General features: G+C 32.1%; 1 protein-coding gene across 1 annotated transcript in view; it reads right to left on the bottom strand.

Moving 5' to 3' along the window:
- The window catches only part of LOC110032282 (FGGY carbohydrate kinase domain-containing protein), a 56,254-nt gene that overhangs the window by 10,897 nt on the left and 29,338 nt on the right, over window positions 1-16,019 (bottom strand). The window contains exons 5-12 of the mRNA XM_020735858.1: window positions 12,564-12,646; window positions 12,245-12,429; window positions 6,230-6,291; window positions 5,904-6,009; window positions 5,675-5,791; window positions 5,402-5,521; window positions 5,132-5,252; window positions 3,725-3,881 (exon numbers count right to left, since the gene is read on the bottom strand). Of these exons, the coding sequence (XP_020591517.1) occupies window positions 3,725-3,881; window positions 5,132-5,252; window positions 5,402-5,521; window positions 5,675-5,791; window positions 5,904-6,009; window positions 6,230-6,291; window positions 12,245-12,429; window positions 12,564-12,646 (951 nt within the window). The remainder of the gene's footprint in view (window positions 1-3,724; window positions 3,882-5,131; window positions 5,253-5,401; window positions 5,522-5,674; window positions 5,792-5,903; window positions 6,010-6,229; window positions 6,292-12,244; window positions 12,430-12,563; window positions 12,647-16,019) is intronic.

Raw genomic sequence — 16,019 nt, 5'->3', positions numbered from 1 at the left:
TATGATTTAAAAAAAAGGGTGATATGGTGTTGATCAGATTGAACAAGAGGTTTCCAACATTATCATTTTGAAAGCACAAGGCTAGAGCTAATGACTCATTCATAATTATTAAGAAAATCCATAATAAAATATGTAAGATTGTCACGACCCAGATTGAAGCTTAAAACTAACCAAGGCATGCACATGCAATGGGAATTAAGCTTTCTTTATTTATTTTCTATAAATAGTTATTAACAAATGAAAGAGTATCTAAAGAATAAAAATTAAAGCAACACAATTAAATTTAGCACATTACAGTTTGACTAAATCTTATATAAATATTTTTTCTTCTATTGCTCGACTTTTAATCAATTAATTATGAAATGAAAAGTTAGTTTAAAACAACCGTGAGCTAAAGAAGCCTAGTGGATGTTCACACTTCTAAACTACAATAATACAAAAGAAAGAAAATGCATGTCATGTAAACTTTTAATAAATCAGTATAAAATATTTGATAGTTATAAATATGACCACTTTCGATATTCATGTTATTTAATGTATTTTACTATATCAATAGCATATTTATATTATTCTATATACTTACAACCGTTACAAGAGCACCGTTTAAAAATTACATCAATTAAAATGTTTTAATATCAATATCATTTTTCATATATGTGCATGGATAATTTAGTCTTCTCCCACTAGTCCCATAAAAAGATAATTTTATCATAAACAAGTAGGCAAATACAAGCATAGTATAAAAAAATCACTTTCTAATAATGAATATTTCATTCTCATTTGCATAGCAGTCAATGTTCTTGTACAAGATTCAATCTCTATGATTTTTTAAACAAAAGTTAGTACACAGATTATTCTTACAATATGAATAAAAATTCAATAGATTCATAAATTATGGGAATGCAATGCTATAAATATAATAGTAACAATAAATGCATTTGATCGGCAAAAAAATAAAATATTATCATTGTTGAAGAATATGAGTACTCACCTCAGAACCATATGACTTGTCTTACATATTCAATCTCGCTTGATCATGTCTCCAACAATTAACTGCCTATAATATTGTGAAAATATAATTTTAAGTATATCATTAATTATCTTGTAATTACTTATGTTACTTTAATTATTGATTTAAATCTTATACTTTAAGTATTCATGTAACTTTAATTTAACTAACAAACTAAAATTAAATCAATATTTATAATTTATATTAAATTTTAGTTACTTCCACTCTACTTTAAACTACGAAATTGTAAACTTTATTTTTCATACTTAGAATAAATCTTTCATCCTACTATAATTATGATATTAAAAGGTATTAATGTATATATATACCTTAAATATTATATCTTATTTAAAATATAACCTTAATAACTCACCTCAGCTTCGACCTGCATGCTCTTCCCCTTTCCTTTCTTTTTCTTTGGCTCGATCACACGGGATCGAGCGTCACTGCATAAGAAGCTTCTCCTGCCCTCGCCTCGTCCTGCTCTGCGCCTGCACGTCACTGGAGATTCCCTTCCGCTAGGATTCGTCGAGCGCAGTGGCTTCATGCGGCAGGCAAAAAAAAGAAAAGAAACCACTATAACCTTCCTCTCCTCTTATCTGCTTAATGATTCTCTTCTTCTTTGTGCAAAACACAGTCACACGAAATATCTTTATGTTCGACGAAACCGAACTTCTCAAAGGAGAGCTTCCAATTCGACAGCGGCATAGTCGTATTCCTCACCTATTGTCTACGTCGATCAAAGACGTCGACATTGCCACCTTCGGCTAGGTGAAAGCCTTAGCTTACACTCGTTGTCTCCCGCACACGCCATTCAACTCTCCAGGTAAAGCATTTCTACTTCTCGATCTCACCTCTACCTCCCTCACGCGACAATTTATAGACCGAACGTACCCATTTGAGTCCCTGATAACTCGCTTCATATCCCTCTCTTCAACTTCCTTAAGAAGACAAAACAAGGCATCACACATAATATGATAATATTTTTGATATCTTCAATGTCATCAATCTAAAGTTGTACTAAAAGAATCTCAATGTTTCTAGCAAAGAAGGCAACGCTTCTCCTGCCCTAGGAGAATGATGTGTATATCCGCCCAACCTGAGATGGGAGCGAGAACTCCCGCCCGAATTCAGTCCAGACTAGTTTTTTCCTTTATTGTTTTAGGGAATTCTTATTCTCTTAAATTGGCCGGTATCTTATAGGGCCTATTTATTGCTTTATTTAGGCTATTATTAGGGTAGTTTAATTCCTACATATAAACTATGTTGTTAAACCTAGTTTGGACATATTGGTTTTGATCTTTTACAATTTATAGATTGTTTATGTGATTAATAACTTTACTGAGTGTTGTATCATTTTCCTCGTGCAAGTAATGTATTTGTATGATGTTCGAAACTAAATGGTGGATCTCCCTTGGCATCTATACAAGACAATACCCCTGTTTTTACTGTGTTGTCTGCTGCTTTTTTTCTCAGGAAAGTAGCTTGAATTTATTTTTTTCAACTTCCAATCTTCGCCGACTCCCTTTCTCATCTTTGCTTTACCCTTCCACAATATCCCACAGCTAGATTCGATCCTAAAACACATCTCGAGACCCTAAAAAGTTGTAATTAGGACACAAATACGACATGACACAAACATAGGATACTATTTATGAAACTGTAAGACATGAGCACACCTTGACACTTTAGTTTAATTTATGTAATTATAAATTTTAAATAATTCATTATAATCATATAGCCAACTCCACTTAGTGGGATGAAGGCCTGTTATTCTTGTTGTACAACAATCATATAAATTATATAAAAATAAAATAAGAAAAAAAATTCTAACATTACAAGAATGAAAAAAATAAAAAAAAAAGGTTTACCATAACTTTCATAAAATCATATAGTGTGCAAAATAAACATAAAAAGTTGTGAAAAATATTTAAGTACAGTAAAATATAACAAGTGATCAAAATTTTAACAAAAATTTAAAAAGATCCAGTTAATAATAATTTATTACAATACTGCACAATTAAAGATAACCATAAATCATTTGGTATGATATAATCATCAAGTTATAATATTTTATCATACAATTTGTTATTATTTACAAAATTTAAACTTAACTATTCAGGACGCAGGTCGAGCATGCATGTCCAAAACTTTTTTTTAGCTGGACGAGCGATAAGCATATCCAACACGTGTTAGACCCATGTCATAGGGTCCATGTGACTAACTGATGCAAACACGCTGATATCTGCATCAAATTCATATTCTTCATGAATTTAATGCTTCAGTAGGAAATAAAATTATATCCATCAATACACACCTATTTATAGGGAAATATCAGAGCATCATAGGATAGAACCTCGTACTGAAGCATTTGCAAACCACATGAATATGCAGCAATATGGTTACACAGCAATCTTAAGTTGTAACCATGGACCTGAATACTGGATATGACAATATCAGTGCATTTAAATGCAGACTTGGCCCAACATGGGCCTGATATCATTAAAATCCTGCCCAAATTTTTCTTTTTTTTTTCAGGATAGTCCATTCCAATTGTTGCATTAGAGGAAAAGGTTAAGTCAACAAAAAAAAATGTAATATGACCTGACAATGCTGCAGCAGTAAAGCAAAATTTGTCATACTTGAAGAATATGAATTAAGAAGAAGGAACGTCAACCTATGTTACCACAACTAACTTTATGAATAAATTACTACCTTATGCCCATGTGAGTTCAACTGTTCCACAATGTGACGCGTACCATAAGCAATTCCCTGAACTGTGGCAAGGTATAGAAGAGCCAACTGCCTCTCGCTTCTATCTAGCGTTAGACCACAAACCATACCCTTTGATTTCGCATCAGCAACGGGTGATCTGATTAATCAAATACAAGCATGCATAAAAAAACTAATTTCATGCATTCTTTCAACTCCATGACATCAGCAGTTAAGCCTGCACTGCATTGCAGAAGGGAGCTCCCATAAAAAGTGAAGCCAGAATATGGTAGGAAACTAAGTTAGCAATCATTAATTACCTAAATTTATTTTACTTGCAGACAAAATTAGATAAATAGACAAATCTTAACAATTATCGTGATGCCTTAACAAGAGTTTTCTAGAAAAGAATAATTTTGATTGCATAATCCATTTCATCTTCTGTGTTACATTTCTTGCAAATTGAACTTATATATCCCCCAGGCACATTTACTCGTTGGAAAGCATGGTCTATTTCAGCTAAGTTATTTACACTGTATAATGCTGAGCTGAGTCTAACATTAGATACCTAAACGAAGCCAAATGGATATCTTGAAAATAAAAGCCCGCTTGATAAAAGAAATTTTGAACCCTCAGCTTGGTGGCATTATGATGCATAATTGTTTTTGCAACCATAATGTATGGCAACTCTTATAAACAAATATGTTCACTGTGAAAGTGAATTACAAGAATAATTGATAGGAAAACATATAAAATCAGTTTGTTAATGCAGGCACACTCGATAAAAGATGAGTTGAACCCACAAAATATGTGGCTTGATGATGCATAAATGTCTTTGTGCCGATGAAGTGCAGGCAACTTCTATAAACAATTATGTTCGCCAGCACAGTGGATAACAAGCATCCTACAAAGGGAAGTCTATAAAATTTACTTTTTTTCAACACTGATCCAACAGATTTTGCCCTTTCATTTGGTTTAGACAATTAGATCGGCTCATAAATTGAGCACATTAGCAGCGTGAAAGATTAATGATATTTCTATATAGCAGACATTTTAATCCAAAAAAATTTTGAATGGAAAAGAATAAGTCTACTAATCAAAGAAAGAGTATGAGATATTGAACATTGCTCCTCTTTCTTTCTATTTACATTAGCAAATAAAAATAGCATTCCATCTTATTGTGCATATTCCATGCATGGGAACATAATCTGTAATGCACAAATAAATAAAACCAACCTGAATTTTGCATGGAACAAGAAAAAAGTTAAATAAACAGAGCCAAAAAGTTATAAAGAAAACAGTCTGAAAATTTTATAATCAGAGTTAACAAATGCAATATCGGATACATAAAAGAAGCACTAAATAAGATTTTTTTTTTTTCACAGCAAAAAACGGCTCAATATGTTACACCTGTTTCCATGGAAGTCGGGAAGGACATGTATCTCTTCAGTCAATGCAGCAAGAAATGGAACCCTTAGCTCCTGCACCATTGATTCCAGGATATTGTTCAACAACTCATATACAGATTTACCTAGAAAATGAAAACAGAGACAACATCATCAAGCTTATTGAATCTTTGGAGAAATTTTTAATCACACAAGTTCACCGTAAGAACAAAAAATAAACCCAGTAAAAAGTTCATCCTATTCATTCCTCAAATTGAAATGAAAGAAAGTTTACCTTGTGAAGCAGCACGATTAGCAAGAAGAGGAGCACTAACATGGTTCTCAATAATATGATCTAGCAGAGCTCCAGTAGCACTCTGCCCACCTTCTGTAAGCCAGTATTCAGGTATCATTGCTACATAATCAAGAAAATTGTAGAAATGTTAACCAAAATAGCCACCAACCTTAGGCCAGTAAAATATTTATAATCAAGAAACCTGGAAATAAAAAGTTGAAATTTTGATATAATCAACAAGGGTCTAAACTCGGAGGGAACATAAATATATACCTGACCAGAAAGGTCCCCACACCCCTGGAATGAATAATCTGTCTTTTGAGACAGCCATATGGCAAGTAGATGTCCCACAAACTAATACCAACCGGCGGCATATATCATTCTTATCAGCTGCAGAATATGGACCTCATCCAATGAGATTGACTTCTTGCACTACGTAGTTGTATGTAAAAATGAATTCTTAATTATTTTAATTTGAAGAATAAATGAAAGTTATATAGACCAGACTGGAAATCTGCATCAGGCAAACTGTTCATAACACCAACACCACCAGCATGAGCATCAACCAGGGAAGTTCCAACTGGAGTCCCAGTCAGCAAACCCAGCTCCTAAAAATTTAAGCCTTTAAACATTATAAAAGGAGTCAAATAAAAAACAACTTATATACAACAACCATACATGTAAATAGTTATTAGGCTTCCTATATTTGACAAAAATTTTAGAAAAACATTTTAGTTTAGTTTCCATAGATTAATCTCAACACTACAATATTAAAATAAATGTAAATTGACGCAAGAAAAAACAGAAGTCAAAAGAAATCATTCTTACATTTGCAGCAGCAGGTGTCAAGCCAGAACCCAATGCATAACCTGGAAAAGCAACGCTACGACCTGCAAGCATACATTGTAACAGTCTATAAATGGCCAAATCACTCTAGTGTACATCTCACCTACTCATACTCAAGAGGTACTACTCCTGCCATTTCTATCATGATTATTTCCTAATCCTTTCTAGGGTTAACGTACATTCACCTCAACAACTAACTTCCTCCACACAATTTGACTCCTCACTTTAATCCATGTTGTCAAACATTTAGATTCATATTGGATATTGGCTTTCTAATTATAATTAATAAAATTTAACATAACTCTCAAAGATACGTTCTTCTCATATGGTTACTCTCAAAACAATTCTCTATTTTAACAAATAAACTTTAAATCTATATATGATGCCCATATCTATATTGGCATTCTTTTGTAAGATAGAACCAATATGCTTGGAGCCACATAACTAGGTAGTAGCTGATCTTTCATTAATATTGATTGATAATGTTTTGAATATCAAATATTCAGTCTTTATTCTACTAAACATAAATATTCTCCATTTATATAAATTATTTTATCTGCAAATAATCAAAATATATAATTTTGCACATCTTGAAAAAATATGTACATGAATAAAATAATCGAAGGAGCTAATAAAAATATCTGATGAGATACTCAAAAATTGCAGAGGTAAAAATCAAAACACCCAAAAAATTTTATACCCATACATCTCTCAATAATGATAAAAAATTCACTCGTGTGTGGACATAAAAGGGAGGAAGATGAAAAAAAAACAATCAAATTTTTTGGATGAAAAATTCAATTTTTAGTACTTCCTCTTTTGTCCTTGATGCAAGTTCTGTGATTCCGCATAGTCAAATGTGATATCAAAAATAGATAAAAGATGCTAGACGCTAATGCCCTGATCTTGCAAGCACAAATAATCGTGTTGAAGAGTGAGACCAAGAGCAAGTGCATGCGAGGGAGGTGGCCTTGCAAAACCAACAATCAAGAGAGAGGGTGTGAGCAAAAGAGCAAAAACCACATGACAATCGGTGGTTATGAGCATTTGTGGGTAGCGCAAATGTGGACGCAGCTAGAAGTTGAGATCAAGAGAAAGGAAGAAGTGCGACTCGAATGGAGGGAACAAGCCGATCATGCATTGAAGTCGAATTGAGTGTGAATTGTTTGAGTTGAGCCTCAAACTAAAGGTAAGGGTGTTGACTTGAGTGTAGTAATGACTTGACGATTCTAAAACAAACAGAATTGTAAGAAAGCATATTTCTCTCCTAAACTTAAATTAAAAAATTAATAATTTACTTAAGAACTTTTAATTTGTTCACAACAAACTTTAGGTTAGTTTTTTTACTGATTTATACAATAGTTTACCAAATAAAATATGATTTTTAATAGCATATAAATATTGAGAAATTATAAGAAAATTAGTTAGAAACTAATCTATGATTACATGTAATATAATATTATGATAGAATGATAATTCAATACATAATTATAATTTAATAATTATGTTAAGTAAAATAATAAGTTTGGAAAGATTACAGTTTAATTTATAATTTAATATGATAATTATAAATTTAATATATAATAAAAATAAAAATAATAGTAATAATAATAGTAATACTAATAATAGATTGTTAATAACGTGCTAAATGTATAAAATAAGTTTGGCGTTTACTTGAAAATTTTAAGGGTTAATGATGAATTATTCACATGAATAAAATAGTAATTAAGATTAGATTTATTAAAAGATTTACGTCATTGTTGAAAATGTATTTAATAATATCTACCTATTATAAAAAGACAAATTTGAATAAGAATCATAATAATTAAAATGTGACAATATATCAAATATTAAATTAGTTTTTAAGTTAATAACAATAAATACTTATGCGATAAAATAAAGATTATTTAATTTACATTGGTTAAGGATAAACTAGAACTTTTGAAATCATAAAACTTTTTATAATATAATATCAAAACAAAAATATTATTCCAGGTGATTTAAAACAAATTTAAAATACATATAATTGAATAAGAAAAAAAATAGAATATGGAAAATCAAATAATTATGTTATCTTATAGGTTTTTGGTTGAAGGAGGTAGAATATGAGTGGTTGAAGGAGGTAGAATATGAGGTAAAATAGCAAAATTTTAGTTGTCAAATATCGAGTAGAGAATAGATTATGGAAAATCAAATAATTATGTTATCTTATATGTTTTTATAGGTTTTGGTTGAAGGAGGTAGAATATGAGTAAAATAACAAAATTTTAGTTGTGAAATATCGAGTAGAGTCTTTATATTCAAACTAGTCTTTATTACAAGGTTGTTTAGTTGAGTTGAGTATTTGTATTCAAACTAGTCTTTATTACAAGGTTGCTTGGTTGAGAGAATTTGTACTGTGATGTAGTTCTTTTACAGAGATTTTTAAAAATTATGTGTTTGATATGAAGAATTATAATTACATGTAAAGAATGAATTTAAAATTCATACATTAGTTCATTTTGCCTAAATTTAGAATTCTACCGACTTGGCCTAATTTATAATTTACACCGTTCATTAATGTAAAATGTTATCGTCAGACAGCCGTCCCAGCCAGCCACCTGCCACCACCCTCGATATTCCGTTGCTCGTTGTCGGCATCCGTCGCTTCTATCCATCCACTGTGATGGTGTCCGCCACCACTCGCTATTTGTCGTCGCTTGCCATCCTCCTTTGGCCGCCACTACCTCCAACAGACCACCGCCACCACCACCGTTGTCTCCTACCCGCCGCCCACCGCCCGCTATCTTCCGCTATCACCAGCCGCCTCCAGTAGCCGGCGTCGATTGTTGGTTGTGGCTGCCAGATGCCGCACACCACCACCAATAATACCTTATATATTTTGAAATATACTATTTTCAACCTTACTTCAAACAAACAAAAATATATAGTCCTATGTTTATTTTATAAAGAACCAAATAACTCTAAAGTATTTCAAAAAAATATATATTAGTTTTGTATTACATTCATTTTAAACTGCATTACTTTTCAGCAAACCAAATAGGGCGCACATTTGACTTATGAAGTTAACAAACTTATGATACTAGCTAGGGTGCTAATGTACCTACGCACATTCATGTTTTTCTATCACCTTAAACAATAGTGAAATTTAGATCATGCCTCACTCTACCGACGAGAGTTATAATGGTCAGGGATAAGTTGGTGTCTTTCTACCTCAAATAATATTAAATATTTTCTATGTTTTGTTGTGTCAATGGCGTACTTATCGAGTTAAATTTTATTTAAATGTGCTTCTGCAATGGATGTAAATAATATAAATAAGAGAAGAACATTGATTTTTGTGTCTTCTTGAATGATCATATACTTGAATAATAAACCATCATTTATTTTTATAAGAATTCCTTATGTTTGACCGACATTTTTTTTTTTGCTTTACTTTATTATAATTTAAAGATAAGAATATTCATTGAATTTTAGATAACTCAATATCGCAAACAATTTTTTTAAAGTTATACTTTGAACCATAAAATAAGTGATGGAAGGAAAAAATATTTACAAAAAACGCAATCAAGTTAGACAAAAATAATTTTCTTCACAATAGATTTCACCATTAATTTGAATTACTTTCGTTAGTGAATCTTTCGATTTATTTGAAAGATTAATTTTTAATAATAGAAAATAAAATCAATATTGAATTTTACAGTTCAACTGTCAGTTCATATCTTGGTAATTTTATGCCTCTGAGCTGGGTCTTGACAAAAACAATTTGACCTATGTCATCAGTTTTGTTTAAATTATTGTGCATATTGAATCTTGTCTAGGGTTATATTAATTGTTATGCAAATGAAAATGAAATATTATTATTATATACTTGTATGTACATGATTGATTATAATGTAGTTACCTATTTATGGTACTAGTGGGAAAACACTAAGGTACTTATGCACGTGTATGAAAAAGAGTATTGATATTGAAGTACATTAATTGATACAAACTTTTAGATAGTGTTTTTGTGTCGTTTCTACAGATTTATAATGATATTGATATACTAATGATATAATATGATTTATTGAATAGCATCAATGTTTTTATTGATTTATTAAAAGCTTAATTGACATGAATATTATTTTCTTTTCTCTTGTATTACTATAGTTTATGAGTATATGTATTTACTAGCTTTGTTTAAAATTTATATTATTTTAATTTAATTTTTCAGGATTAATTAATTGACTAAAAGATGAGTGATGAAAGAGAAAATGTTTATAAAAAATGTGAACAACCAGTAACAAGATAAATTTTAATTATATTATTTTAATTTAATTTGATTAGTGACTTTTTTTTTCGAATGATAAATGAATATAGAAAATTTACTTCCCACCATTCAACCATTTGTACCCGCCTTTGTTAATCCCTAGCCTCAGACTGGTTGTGACAAACATTCATGTGTAGATGCATGCATGCATGTTGGTGTTTGGCTTTTAAGTATCGATGTGTGAGTGATTAGATGAGTGGTTGAGTAGTGGGTTAGTTGGAATGGAGAGGGGTGTGCAAGAGTAGAAGTGTGGGTGCGTGCGCGCTTATGCTTGCATTTATATCTGGTGTGCATGTGCCATACTTCTATTAATTTGAAAACAAACATTTTTTATTTCCTATAAAGTAATAGCTTCAAAACAAGAATGTCAATTTCATGAGAAACCATTAAGAAAATAACTAAAATGATTTATGCAAGCATTAACTATAACAAACTAATGACAAGATTTAAAATGAAAAAGTATGCACAAGTATTGATGATAAAGCTCACCATAATAATAATAATGATGAGAGGATTAGAAGTTACGAAAAATACTTGCCCGAAATAAATTTAATTCACACTTCAAAAAAGAATGTAGAATAAGGATTTTAAAAAGAGACCACAAATCATTGGATAAGATAAATGATGAAGGTAACAACGACATTGAAAAGATAATTCTATAATCTAATAGTTTGAACCACTACTTGTTCATATTGTAAAGGAAATTAACAATCTGGATTTAAATTTGAATAATGATTTTTAACTAAATGATAAAGAGGTCCAAAATAATTAACTAATGAAGAAAATACATTCATAAGGAAAAAAAGGTCATCTTTTATCATTGAAGAGAATGGAACCCTTATCTCTCCCTCTTACTAATATAAATATAGAATTATAATCATGGCAATAAGGTATTTAACAATAGAAACACAAAGGATGAGCAAAACGTTATGTCCTGAATGTCATGTTTGGGGGATGAAGAACTCTTTTAAATTAAAAAGAAAATATTTTTTTCTCCAAAAAAGTCAAGGGAGATGACCATATGGCATGCTGAACTATTGTCATATCCCAGTTTCTGCCCAAACTAGTGGTTGTATTTTGAAGCTCCACTCACGAGTAACAACATTAACCCACACCACCAAAGCCACATGCACCCCTTGCCTTGCTCTTGTGCAAACTTAACCCAGCCTTACTTAAACCATCAATTCACGTTTTACTTCCACTCTGTTCCTCCAACTAAACTCATTCATTTGTCAAAGAGTTTTGCCGGCATACTATTACCCCATGCCCATCGCACCTAGTCTGAACAAACCCCCTTCCTTCAGTAAGAGAAATTGAATCAAGGAGAAAAACATAATGACATCATATTTTCAATAAGAAATAAGAATGATGTTTTGAATATCATCAACCAGACTTCTTTTTCTCCTTACACAAGGATCTGTCTATCAACTTATTCCTTACTATATGGATGACGCAACAAAAAGATGACAAAAAACATATTATAATTTTTGTACTTGAATTCATAAAAGGCATGTCATCAACAAAAGTATGTACTTGGTGAGTAGGGCTAGCTTGTCTCATGACTGTTAATATTTCATCTCATATAGTCACCTTCAGTAGTTAGCAACAACTTAAAAGTACAAGACGACTCATAAATGATTTCATTTCATATAGTATCCTTCAATGAGAAGAAGTTTGTGATATACCAATTTTTGCATGATTCCCTTCGACAACATCTCCCAAACCGATTTCCTCCCAAAAATCATCATCCCATCCACACGCTTCCATGTTACGAGAATCTTTCTCATTGACGGACTGCATATGTGCATGCCCAAGGTAAGTCCATTTGCATGAAGTTGTACATAAACTCCGAGTATCATCACCTGTTGCTCTTGGATTTTGCAGAATTTAATCCATGAAAGAAAAAATATTTTAGTTAAAGAACATATTCCAACTTACTTGAAATAAAAACTTAGTAATGAAATCCTGACGACAAAAATAGTTTCATAGCTGCTATTAAACTACCTATATGCCAACCAGTCGCTTAAATCCATCCACCTAAAGGCCAAGGACCAGGACTCTTTTAAGTTTTCTTTTACCCATAAAAGCTGCATTTTGGATTTAAACAATTCTTCAGTGGTGATAAACAAGTTAAAAATACAATCTATAAATCAATTATCATCCAGTCATCTCATTTTTGTTAGAATAAAGCCATATTAGCAAATAAATCATTAAAATCTAAAGGATGTCCAACAAGCAGGAATACCAAACTAAGCTTGGTTCAGTATCACCGTTGTCTAAAAATAAGCTGTATAAGAACACGTTTCTTGGAATTACTGACCAAACAATTAAAATAACATAGCCTGTAAGGTCAATTGGGAGACTTGGGATCTATATGCTCCATTTGACCTTTCACCGCAGCAATTAGTCAAATTGTAGCAGCATTTTTCTTTTTGGGTCTCTATAAGTCATAAGATGCTGAATGGGGCTACCAACTGACCACACTTGTCACTCCTTCAAAAATTATTAAAACAGCCATGTTTTAAAAAGTTATTACAAAACCGAAATGTGTGTGTGAGAGAGAGACTTTTCACTTCATAAATACAAATGAGATATCCAAAAACTGAACCGGGTAAAAGGATCCTATTCCGGTATATGAATATGAAGAATCAAAAAACAAAAATGGTGGGAAAAAAAAAACTGCCGACAAGGAAGTGGAAATATTAAAAATACTTAAAACAATGCTTGAGAATTTTAATTCTGGTGCAGAAAGAGTGTAAGTAACAGAAAGACTAGTATCCAGACGAAGCACTAGATTCATATTATAGGTACAGAGTTAACTAGTCTTCACTGCACAGGGAAAATAAATGGCTTGTGCAGAAAGAAAAATTTATGAGACACCTTCTATCCATTCAATCAGTTACCGACTAATTTATCAATTGAATCTCAATGGTTAATAAGGAAAATTTCAACAAGCTCGCTTAACAAATGCAGAAGGGCTTAGAGGGTATATAGGGTAATGTATGGAGCCTTACCCTCACATTGCAAAGAGGTTGGATTTCCATGATTCAAATCAAGGACCTCCCACCAAGGAAATCAAAACGCTATTTCAAGCCCAACATCCAACTGGCTCAACGAAGGAACTATATTATTAGTTATCAATAATATCATCATCCTAACTGATTCTAACAGCAGAGGTGGGTGAATTAAAGATAAAATGCCTATTTGTGACGATGGAAACGACCAATTCATTTAATCAAACATAAGGTACTTTTTCAATTCCATATGAAAATAATATTTAAGTTTTGACTTAATATCATGCATGAATCACATGAAGAAACAGGCTGAAAGTTTCATGTGAAAGCTTAAAAATAGATTAGATTATTTATTAGGTATTGACTCAATTTCCATGCATAAATCATACCTTGAGCTAAGTATCAAACTTCCTTTGTGAAAAATTGAAACTTGGGTAATTTTACATAATTTGGGCATCTTTGCATCAGGTTAGTGGCTATAAAAGTTGGCGTGCGCATAATCAATTGGCATAGAAAGGTAAGACATCTCAAGTTTAGAAATTGACAACAGAAAGAAGAGAGATGAATGAGGGACGAGAGTAAAATTACAAGACTGTTTCTAGGATTTCAATGCATCATACTGGCGTATCATCTTAAGAAACTTATAAAGGGAGTAATTAATTTTTCATTATTTATTTAATCATCATTTTTTACATCTAGCGCAAGCTTTTTTCTCTTACTTGTCTTAAGAGAATTGAAACTTACCCTTTATGTTTGTTAAGCGAATGCGTTCTCAGGTATTGGAAGACTAAATGAGTGTCCTTCTATAAAATAATGTGATTGCGGATTCCATTTAGTGAATTAATTCCTCTGTCTTCTTTAATAGGCGTAAGCTTAAACTGAAACATCTAAATTTAGTTGTCCACTTTTCTATTGTGCTTGATCGCTTCTACTTTTACTTTGTAATCCATCTTAATGTCTCCTAGTTTAATGCTTCCATGGCATAAAGTTAAGAGCAACTAACTTCTTAACAAGCAATGTTCTATGGTGAGTTAGATTCATAATACATTTTATAAATATGAATTCAAATTGTTGTAGAAATATTCCTACATCCCAAGCAATATTATGGTCTTGCAGTGCAAAAGTGGTAAGAAGTGCATGTGACGCATGAAGCAGGACGTGGGCCTTTCTTGCAATAACACCATTCTACGGTATATGGCTCCTGCGATCGTGCGAGTCTTGGCCATACCAAGACATTCTTTGCCCTTTTTATTTTATTTATTTATTTCCTGCAAGTTTCCTTCCTTTGTTTCCTTTATTTTTGGTTCTTGCCTAACTATGGATTTTCTAATTACGTTCTAGTTATTAGGGACATACACTCACACACACACACACACATACATATATATATATAATCACGATGGCGGGCAGCTCTGCTAGGGTTTCACCGATGGCGATTCCCTGCGTTGAATCTTTCGTAAATGTATATCATACATGTGATAACTTCAATGCATATCATACATGTGAGCCCTTAGCTCTGCTAGGGTTTCACTCACACTTAATCAAAATTTCTTAAATGTATATCATACATGTGATAACTTAATGTGAGTCCTTAGCTTCCTGTTGTGCAATTGTGTAAATCCTGAGTTGAACAGACTTGTATTTTGCACTGATCCAGTAGACTAAGCTGCCCTCGACCTATCAAAGCTTCTCTAAGGTGGTGCAGCACTACCCCTAGAATATGATAGAGCCCTTTATCACATACTGGAAAAATTTCTCTTCATGTGTCATGATAAGTATCAACAAAAATGCATGTTGGATCCAGAAAGACACTCAATCTTTTGAGAGCTTCCACACCTATTACAATTCGTGGCTTCAGTCTAGTTGTCAACACTGTCGGATATGGCCTTCTTAGCATTTGTATTTGCTGAATAAAATGATCTATCTTGAGAGCCCTTGAGGAACGTTAATCCATCTACATTCCTCCTATGAGTAGTTTGTATATCCAACTCAATTCTCATGGCCCTCTCCACTAAAACTGAATAATCTTCAATTCCAAAAGGAATCAGTTGTTGCTTAATCATATCCTTCAGTCCAAACAAATACTTAGGGTGATTCTCAGAATTTGGAACCAACTGGGGTGCATACCTTGAAAGCATAGAGAACTCTGTCTTTTATTTCATTATTAAATGATCACCCTATACCAGTCTGATAAACTTGTCATGCATCTGTCTCATGACTGACAGTAGTACAACCTAGTCTCTAAATGTTGCCACAAACCCCTCACACTGCATTAAGTGGTTGATTCTACTTCCAAACTTCTCTTACAACTAACCTTGCCACTATCTGTCAATTTCTACTCTCAAAACTTTACGCTCGAAGATACACATTTACCATTTTCATTTCATTTTTTATGCACGAGAGCAATAGTGACCCCAACTAGTATTAAAAGAAATTAAATCCTGAT

Source organism: Phalaenopsis equestris, unplaced genomic scaffold, assembly GCF_001263595.1.
Source record: "Phalaenopsis equestris unplaced genomic scaffold, ASM126359v1 Scaffold000906, whole genome shotgun sequence".
Classification (NCBI taxonomy): domain Eukaryota; kingdom Viridiplantae; phylum Streptophyta; class Magnoliopsida; order Asparagales; family Orchidaceae; genus Phalaenopsis; species Phalaenopsis equestris.
Note: the sequence above shows the minus strand (reverse complement) of the source record. Positions and strands in the feature narration are given on the sequence as shown.